A 10,159-nucleotide genomic window follows, 5' to 3' on the forward strand; every position below is an offset into this window, starting at 1 on the left:
CCTTAGGTTGAGAAGGAGGAGCCTTTACTGAAGAAGGGAAAGAGGGCGGTTGGGCCTTCAAGGGCCCCAACAATGGCGAAGACGGCCACTAGGTAGATGACGATCCCCACTGGGGTCGTGATAAGAGAGAGGTCTACCCCTTTGCTAGAAGCTACTACCATACTGGCCTCTGCTCCTACTACCGCGATGGCTCCTGCTTCAACTACTGTCACTACCAATCACCCTGTCAAATAGGAAAGAAGAAAGAGGGCCCACCCTCTGAAGGAGTAGGACTTTTTGGGCTGCACCTCGGAAGAGCCCATAAAGGATGTCTTGGAGGTTCTTTCTACAGAGACAGCCGCTGTGGCCCAGGACCACTACAAGTATTGGACCGAGGCCTGGAGGGATTACACTTCCTCTTACATCACCGAAGACCTAGTGGCTACGAACAGTGCCTGTACCGCCTGAGTCTTGAGCACCAGCGTCCAACTGGAAGGCCTAGTGAAGGATCTTAGGGCAACGAACACTGACCTAGCCTAAAGGTTGGGAAAGGCCTCGCTTTGTGGAGACGAGGTGAGGGCGACCTGGGCCAAAGCAAAGGAGGCTCAGAAGGTAAAGAAAGAAATAGAGGCGAGGCTGGTGAAAGCTGAGGCCTCGTCGGAACAGCTGAAGAAAGAACTGTATGAGACTAAATGCCAAGTAGCTGCTCTGACGAGGCAGATTGACCACGCTAATGAGCATCACTGCCTCACAGTGGAGGCCCTCAACGCCCCAAATAAGGAGAAGACTGAGCTGAGACAGCGAGTGGAGGCCCAAGTTGAAGAGATTGACTCTTTGAAGATAGAGGAAAAAACTGTTGGGGAGTCAATCGTTCAGTACTTCATCGACCATTTTGAAGAGCACGAGCTGTATGATACCTTCACTAACTATTGGGCCTCGTGGAATGCCCAAGCTATGTTGTAGCACCTTAGGGAGGTCCATCCGAACTTGAATATCTTAGCTTTGGAAGAAGAGTTTGGTAGGCCCACGGGGGTTGTCCCGACATAGGAGGCTACGAATGCTCTGGAAGAGGCTGAGATAGGGACAAGGGCCATAATGGTAGTAGAGTAGGATTTTTGTAATGGCTTTGACCCACCTCTTGTAATTAGTTGATATTAATGAAATGAAATTATTTACTTTTTAAGTATTGAGACTATTTCCATTTGCATTGAACTATTTGTACTATTGTAATTTGATGAACGCTTCGAAATCAAACATTACTAACCAACATTAACCGGTTGAAGCACAAAATGTACCCATAGAGCATAACGATGAACTCAAGTTTCATAAATAACTTGAACCCAACATTATCATACACTATGGCAATTTGAGCACTTAGTCAGATAAGAATAAGTCACAATGGTTTGTAGAGCATGTGCAGTTTAGAGTGTAACATGCAGTCATTGGTAGTACCTCCTCAAGTGTTCGATGTTCCATTGATGAGGCAATACTTTCCCTATATATCTTCAATTTCATAAGTTTTGGGTCGGGACTTTTTGACGATGCGATATGGGCCTTCCCAGTTCGATCCAAGCACTCTGGAGCTTGTTTGCTTCGATGATGGGAACACCCTTCGGAGTGCTAGGTCGCCCAAACGTAGAGTTCGGTTCTTGACCTTTGAGTTATAATAGGGGGTAATTTTCCTTTGATATATAGCAAGTTTGACTTGAGATATATCCCTTTTCTCTTCTAGGAGGTGGAGTTCACACACTCGAGCCTCGTCATTGCTGACCTTATTAAAGTGTATGCGACGATACGATGGGACTCCAACCTCGACCAGACTCATGGCTTTGGATCTGTAGGTCATGGAGAAAGGAGTTTTTTCTGTTGCGGTTTGGCTAGTTCTGCATATAGCCCAGAGGACATAGGGAAGCTCATCGACCCATGCTCTTTTCGAGGCATCAAGTTTCCTTTTCAGGGTGTACTTGATCATCTTGTTTACTGCCTTAACTCGCCCATTCGCTTGGGGGTGATGAGGTGTTGAAAAGTCCTTCCTTATGCCTAGTTCATCGTACAAATCTTGCATCTTCCTATTATTGAACTGTCTTCTGTTGTCGGACACCAGGGAGTAGGGAATGTCGACCTTGCAAATGATGTGCTTCCAGACGAATTTAGTAGTATTCACCTCGGTGAATTTGGCTAGAGGTTTAGCCCCGACCCACTTTGATGCGAACCTCGTAGCAACGTTGACTATGAAACCTACCACGAGATTGACGAACCCAAGAAAGCCAAATTAATCCAAGAGTTTAGGATTAATCCAAAAGAAAATCGAACCAAAAAACCTAACAAGAACGACGCTTGAAAGACCCCTTGATTATGCAATCCAAGAATTAAACTCGCTTTTTTGAACGCCAGAAGTTAATACTTGATAAGTTTGAAGTTGTTCAATGAAGAACGATGAAGAGAAGACAATATGCCTCACTTTTAATTCAATAAAAAAAATGTTAAAATTTTTATTTTTTTACAATTGAATGAAAACTTCTATTTATACTAAACCTAAAAACTAGGTAAAAATTGTGCAAAAGTCGAGCATAATTCCCAAAGTATGGAAAATAATAAAAAACTAACAAAATATGGAAAAATACCAAAAATAGGAAATTCGCCCAAAAAATTGGCATATGCGACCGCAATGTGCAATTCCATGCGGTCACATGGTTCAAACAAAATGCCTCCTTTGAGCTTTAGTAGACCACCCTGTGACCGCGAACGTGTATGCCTGTGCGACCGCACAGGCTTAAAATTTTCCTCTGGTTTCGGCCTTCGATATTAAATTGATCCAAGTTGATTCAGCCTTCGACTCAAACATGAAAGTTGCTCCATTTTGAGTCTCAAACATGATGTCTTCAATCGTTTCCTTGACGAGCAATCCAATCGCCTCGTTGACTCGTTTCATCTTTGATTGCGTCATCGGTCCGCCATCGACTATCAACGGATCTCGTCTCGCACTTGCCTTCGTCGGGCTCGACTCCTGGGTCATATCATCCCCTCCCTCTTCAAAAGAATTCGTCCTTGAATCTGAACCTGCATCAAACACAGAGAGATCAGATACATTAAAAGTAGCCGAAACATTATACTCACTTGGAAGGTCCAACTTGTATGCATTATCATTTATCTTTTCAATAACTTGAAATGGACCATCGTCCCTCGGTTGCAACTTGGACTTCCTTTGCTCCAAAAACCGCTCCTTCCTAAGGTGCACCTAAACCAAATCTCCTAGCTCAAATGTCAAGTGCTTCCTACCTTTGTTCGTCTGTGATGCAACCAAATTACTCTTGTTTTCAATTTGCGCTTTTACCTTTTCATGGAGTGACTTAACCAATTCTACCTTCTTTTTGCCATCTAAACTACCATGTTCATTCGCAGGTAAAGGAATTAAATCCAAAAGAGTTAGTGGATTAAAACCATATACAAATTCAAATGCAAAATATGACGTAGTAGAGTGAAAAGCTCGATTGTATGTAAATTCAACAAATGGTAGACACTCCTCCCAACTTTTCAAATTTTTATTGATTACTGTGCGCAACAATTGTGTGATGGTCCTATTCACTACCTCGGTCTGCCCATCCGTTTGTGGGTGACGAATTGTGGAAAATAGTAATTTAGTGCCTAACTTACCCCACAAAAATCTCCAAGAATGACTTAAAAATTTGACATCCCAATCTGACACAATGTTTCTAGGAACCCCATGTAAACATACAATCTCTTTAAAAAATAAATCAGCAATGTTCGTGGCATCGTTTATTTTGTGACATCATATAAAATGTGCCATTTTGCTGAACTTATCTACAACCACAAAAATAGAATCCCGACCTCTTTTAATCCTAGGTAAACCCAAAACAAAGTCCATCGAGATATCAACCCAAGGCTCACTAGGTGTAGGTAAAGGTGTGTACAAACCTTGAGATAAAACCTTAGACTTAGCCCTTTTACAACCTATGCTTCAACTACAAATTCGCTCAACATCACTTTTCATCTTAGGCCAGTAAAAATGCTCCTTTAATACATCTAAAGTCTTTTGAACCCCAAAGTGTCCCATCAATCCCCAACTATGTGCCTCCCTTACTAATTACTCCCGATTAGAATAATTAGGAATACATAACCTATTTTCCCGAAATTAATACCCCTCATGCCCAAAGAACCTATCAACCGCCCCTTTAATGCATGACAAATAAATATCCAAAAAATCAACATCTTTTTCATACAATTCCTTAATATGTTCAAACCCAAGTAACTTAGAATCAAGAGTATTTAGCAATACGTACTTTCGCGACAATGCATCCGCCACCATATTTTCCTTACCTTGCTTATATCGAATGATGTATGGAAACATCTCAATAAATTCCATCCACAACGTATGTCTCTTGTTCAATTTACTTTGTCCCTGCAAGTGCTTTAGTGACTAATGATCGGTGTGTATTACGAACTCCTTCGGCTATAGATAATGTTGCCAAGTCTCCAAAGCTAGAACAAGTGCGTAATGTTCATTGTCATATGCAGGATAATTTAAAGTAGCTCCACCCAATTTCTCCCTAAAATATGTAATAGGCCTCCGATCCTGCATTAAAACTGCTCCAATCCCTATTCCTGATACATCACACTGAATTTCGAATGTTTTGTCAAAGTTAGGTAATGCCAAAATAGGTGCTTCACACAATCTACCTTTAATAGTATTAAATGCAAGTTCCTGCTCATCACCCCAATGAAAACTTACAATCTTTTTAACTACTTCCGTGAGTGGTGCGGTGATAGTGCTAAAATCTTTCACAAAACACCTATAAAAACTAGCCAAACCATGAAACTCCTAACTTCCGTTATGCTTTTAGGTGTCAACCAATCTCTAATAGCTTTTATCTTTTTATCGTCTACTTCTATCCCATTAGCACTAACCACAAATCCAAGAAATATAACTCTATCCATACAAAACGTACATTTCTTAAGATTAGTATAGAGTTGTTCTTTCCTTAAAATAATTAGCACACATTTTAAATGTTCCATATGCTCTCCTAGGTCTTTGCTATAGATTAAGATGTAGTCAAAATAAACTACAACAAATTTTCCTATAAAGGCATGTAAAACATGATTCATTAAACGCATAAAAGTGCTAGGTGCAGTTGTGAGTTCAAACGGCATAACCAATCATTTATATAAACCATATTTAGTTTTAAAAGCCATTTTCCATTCATCACTCTCCTGCATACGAATTTGATGATACTCGCTTTTTAAATCAATTTTAAAAAATATGCAAGCACAATGTAATTCATCAAGCATGTCATCTAACCTAGGTAGAAGGTGATGATACTTTACCGTTATGTTGTTGATAGCCCTACAATCCATGCAGATTCGCCACGTTCCATCCTTTTTGGCACAAGCAAATCCGGTACCGCACAAGGACTCATGCTTTCCCTCACATATCCTTTGCTCATGAACTCATCCACTTGCCTTTGAAGCCCCTTAATCTCCTCGTGATTACTTCGATAAGCAGGTCGATTTGGAATGATAGCTCTGGGTATGAAGTCAATTTGATAATTGATGCCTCAAATAGGCGGCAATCCACTTGGTGCATCCTCCTGATATACATCGTCGAATTCCTGCAACAAAGACTTAGCCAAACTAGGGAAGGGTGTGTTAGTTTCCTCAAAATTGAGAAGTGATTCCTTATAAACAAATAAGATCATCTCTTTTCTCTCAACTACCGCCCTTCTCAAATCAGTCTCTTTTGCAAAGAAAATCGCTCGTGTTTTCTCTCTTCTTTTGGAACACTCCATATCTTTTCTCTCTAGTGGCTATCTCAACATTTTCTCTCTTTTTCTCTAACTCACCACTTTCTCTCATTTTTTCTAACCCTTGGCTCTCCTCTCTTTCTCACTTCTCAATTTTAATTGGTCCTCATAGACTTGCACCGGTGTTAATGACACAAGAGTAATGGTTCTTCCATCCTTAATGAAACTATATCGATTTTTGTACCCATCATGCATAGCCTTCCTATCGTATTGCCATGGTCGACTCAATAAAATATGTTCCGCTTGCATTGGCACCACATCACACACTAACTCATTCTTATAATTCCCAATTGACAAATTAATTAACACTCTTCGATTCACCCTCGCCTCGCCACTTTCATTCAACCATTGCAATTTATAAAGTCTCGAGTGTCTCAACAATGTTGAAACAAAATTTTTTACAAGAGATACGCTAGTTACATTAGTGCAACTACCACCATCAATTATAACACTACATACCGTATTGTTGACGTGGCATCGAGTGTGGAAAATGTTCTCCCGTTGCAACTCCAAGTCATCTAATTTGATGTGAGTAGTAAGAGCTCGTCTCGTGACTAGTAGATCCCCAACTGGCCCTTCAACTTTTTCTTCTTCACTAACATCTTCTAACACCAGAATGTCATCAAACTCACCATCACTATTGCTCACTATCTCCCCATTATCCCACAACATCATCGCCTGTTTGTTTGGGCATTGAGAAGCAATATTCCCCGTTCCCAAACACCTAAAACATTTGACATCCCGATTGCGCGACGGTTGTGCCTCCGGTTTTGATATTGGTTTGCTAGCGCTTTCATCCTTACCCTTTTGCCAATCACTTTTACCTCTAGGTGCAGCCCCATTTTTGTTGTTGTCATCCCACTTTAATTTCCATGTTGAATTAGAATTCGAAGTACCCAACGGTTGCCTAGACGTCCCCTTCCTCTTCAATAGCCTCTCAACCTTCATTGTCACATGTAACATGTCCTCGATTTTCACATAGTGTTGTAACTCTACAACGTTTGCAATATCCCGATTTAACCCATTCAAGAACCGTGCCATGGTAGCTTCCCGATCTTCCTCCACATTAGCCTGAATCATAAGAATTTCCATCTCATTTTGATAATCCTCTACGCTTTGCGACCCTTGATACAAACCTTGCAATTTTTGATGGATTTCCCTATAATAGTGACTCAGAACAAACCTTCTCCTCATCAACATCTTCAACTCATCCCAAGTGTTAATTGGCATTTCCTGACCCCTACGCCGTCATGTAAGTACTTGATCGCACCAAGATATTGCATAATCCACAAATTCAAGCACTGCCAATTTTACCTTTTTCTTCTCCGACTAATTATAGCACTCAAAAATCATCTCAACCTTCCTTTCCCACTCTAAATATGCTTCCGGATCGGCTCTTCTCTTATATTGCAAAATAGTCACTTTAATACTTGCCAAATTTCCATCTACTTCATTTCCCAAGTTATTTCTACCCCGTCTTTCCATCCTATCGCCCCTGTGCCTCGCTCATCCCATATCAATGTCATTTTCATCAAAATCATCCTCATCACTACGATACTCATCCGGCCTTCCTCTCCTAGATTCACGCCTACACGACCCCCTAACATTAGACATCTCCACTTGTTCCCGGCTAAGATTAGTGATTATGGTACCTATTTGCGCCATCCATTCCCCTTGCCTATCCACCTTCTCCTTAACACCACCAAGTACCAGTTCAAACCTCTGTATCAGGTCCTTCGATGCATTGTTGTCATTAACGTTTCAGCTTGAGTTAGAACCTTCTCTTTCCGACATCATGTCACAGAAATTTATATACCTCACAAATATATCACTCGAAAACACTCAATATGGATTTTTCCCTCTATTAAACTCACCACTCGACCTCTTACCACTCAAAGTCTCTCTCCAAGCACTTCAAAGAACCAAGTGAACTAAATCAAGTGTTTTACCGAGAATTCAACAAACTAAATAATAACCAAGAACCACGAGACTCAAGGAATTGAATTAAGTGGAATAGATGATTGTTTTGACAAGAATATGTGAATAGACTCAATAGTAAAGTGAAGAATTGACACAATGAAATAGCCCAAATTACACAATTCGAGAGTTGTTTTTGTGTTGGTAGTAAAAACAAGAAATAATAATATCATTTTTTTGTCTATTGTACGGATGAACAATAACCGTACGATGAACAATACTTTTTTTTTGACGTTTTTTGACCTTTTGTAAAGAAACGATTAAACTACTAACAACTCAATGAATTGAAATTGACGTTAATTTAATGACACAAGAATGACTCAAACGACGAAGAACACAAGAACGACGAAGAATAAATAGAAAGACTTAACGACATGAGGAACGACAATAGAAATTGGGAAGAATGAAGAAAACAAGAAAAGACTTAACAAGTAACGAAAAGATATAACCTTTAATTAATTTGGAGTCTAGCTCTGATACCAACTGATGCGAACCCCGTAGTAACGTTGACTACGAAACCCACCATGAGATTGACGAACCCAAGAAACCAAATTAATCCAAGAGTTTAGGATTAATCCAAAAGAAAGTCGAAGCAAAAACCCCAACAAGAACGACGCTTGAAAGACCCCTTTATTACGTAATCCAAGAATTAAACCCGGTTGTTTGAACGCCACAAGTTAACACTTGATAAGTTTGAAGAATTCCCATAGTATGGAAAAGAATAAAAAACTAACAAAATATGAAAAAATACCAAAAATAGGAAATTCGCCCAAAAAATTGGCCTATATGACCGTAATGTGCAATTCCAAGCGATCGCATGGTTCAAACAAAATGCCTCTTTTGAGCTTCGGTAGACCACCGTGCGACTGCGAGTGTATATACCTGTGCGATCGCACATGATTAAAATTTTCCTCCAGTTTCAACCTTCGATTTAAATTGATCCAAGTTGATTCAGCCTTCAACCCGAACATGAAAGTTGCTCCATTTTGAGTCCCGAACATGGTGTCTTCAATCGTTAGCTTGACGAACAATACCATCGCCTCGTTGACTCGTTTCATCTTCGATCGCATCATTGGTCCGCCATCTACTATCAACGGGTCTCGTTTCGTACTTGCCTTTGTCAGGCTCGACTCCTGGGTCATATCACACTTGGTAAAGTAGTCAATGGCAACAACATCAAAGGTAGCACTTCCTCTTCTTTTTGGGAGGGGCCCGATGAGGTCAATGCCCCACTTGTGAACGACCAGGGGCTGGTGACCATAGAAAGGCTCTGAGAAGGCTATCTCTGAACATTGGAGAATCGTTGACATTTGTCACATTTTTGAACAAACTAGCAAGAATTCCTTTTTAGGGTTGGCTAGAAATAGCCTTGTTGAAGTACCTTGTGTGCCAGAGCCGTTCCTCTGGAGTGGGTACCACAGACTTCCTCATGGATCTCCCTTAGTATGTATATGGTTTCTTCCCCTCGCATACATCGGAGAAACGGTGAGGCGAAGCCTCTTTTGTAAAGCACGTCATCCTGGAAAATGAAGTGAATAGCCTTTCTTCTCAACTTCTTCGCCTTGTTCTTGGAGGCTGGCACTAATTGATCTCTAAGATAGACTATGATGGGTTGCATCCAAAGTGGGGTACCTTCGATCCAACATACCTCTTCACCTCCAGAGATGGAAGGCTTTGGTAAGCGTTCAATTGGACCAATTTTTAGTAGCTCGGAGTCCTTGCTACTGGCCAGCTTGGACAAGGCATCTGCATGTGTGTTCTTGAGGTGTGGGACGTGAATCAGTTCAAACCTTTCAAAGTGGGAGACAAGGTTCAGCACTAATTTCAAATAAGCGGCCATGCTACTGTCCTTAGCTGCAAACTTTCCATTGACCTAACTCACCACAAGCTGTGAATTACTGCTTGCTAGGAGCCTTTGACTTGCATTTGCTTGGCTAGTCTAAGTCTTGCTCAAAGGGCCTCATACTCGGCAGCATTGTTCGAGGCTTTGAAGCCCAACCTGATTGCACAATTTAGCTTATGGCCCTCTAGGCTTTCCAAAACAACTCCTGCTCCAGAGCCAATCTGTTCTGACGATGCATCCACGAATAGGTTCCATGTTGGGAGCTCCGCTGGTTCCATTGTCGCCTTCATTTTTAGGACTTTGGCGAACTCAGTAACAAAATCTACGAGGGCCTAGCCCTTGATGGCACTTCGAGGTTTAAACAGTAAGTCAAACTCACTGAGCTCAATTGCCCATTTTAGCAGTCAACTCGAAACATCTGTCTTCTACATCACTTATTTCAATGGAAAGTTGGTGAAAACTTCAATTGAATGGGCCTGAAAGTATGGCCTCAGTTTCCTTAATGCTATGATAAAAAAGAGTGCAGGTTTTTCCATATCTG

The 10,159-nt window shown here is 41.0% G+C and overlaps 1 protein-coding gene across 1 annotated transcript; it reads right to left on the reverse strand.

Moving 5' to 3' along the window:
- Nucleotides 1-1,474: 1,474 nt before the first annotated feature.
- Nucleotides 1,475-9,896, reverse strand: LOC111382754. Its single transcript, XM_023006792.1, has 5 exons — nt 9,735-9,896; nt 9,157-9,648; nt 8,810-9,025; nt 7,385-7,532; nt 1,475-2,217 (listed from the first exon to the last, which is right to left on the reverse strand). Exons 1-5 carry the CDS (start codon nt 9,894-9,896, stop codon nt 1,475-1,477), a joined length of 1,761 nt encoding a protein of 586 aa, XP_022862560.1.
- Nucleotides 9,897-10,159: the final 263 nt, after the last annotated feature.

The sequence above is a fragment of the Olea europaea genome, unplaced genomic scaffold (assembly GCF_002742605.1).
Source record: "Olea europaea var. sylvestris unplaced genomic scaffold, O_europaea_v1 scaffold256, whole genome shotgun sequence".
Lineage (NCBI taxonomy): Eukaryota > Viridiplantae > Streptophyta > Magnoliopsida > Lamiales > Oleaceae > Olea > Olea europaea.

What these genes read in the sequence shown, in the direction of transcription:
- LOC111382754 (XM_023006792.1), bottom strand. Translation starts at nt 9,896, where the DNA reads ATGGAACCAGCGGAGCTCCCAACATGGAACCTATTCGTGGATGCATCG. An exon ending in GAACGGCTCTGGCACACAAG is followed by an intron (nt 9,026 to 9,156) that starts GTACTTCAACAA and finishes TATGGTCACCAG; the next exon opens with CCCCTGGTCGTTCACAAGTG. An exon ending in TGTTAGGGGGTCGTGTAGGC is followed by an intron (nt 2,218 to 7,384) that starts GTGAATCTAGGA and finishes ATCTCGTGGTAG; the next exon opens with GTTTCATAGTCAACGTTGCT.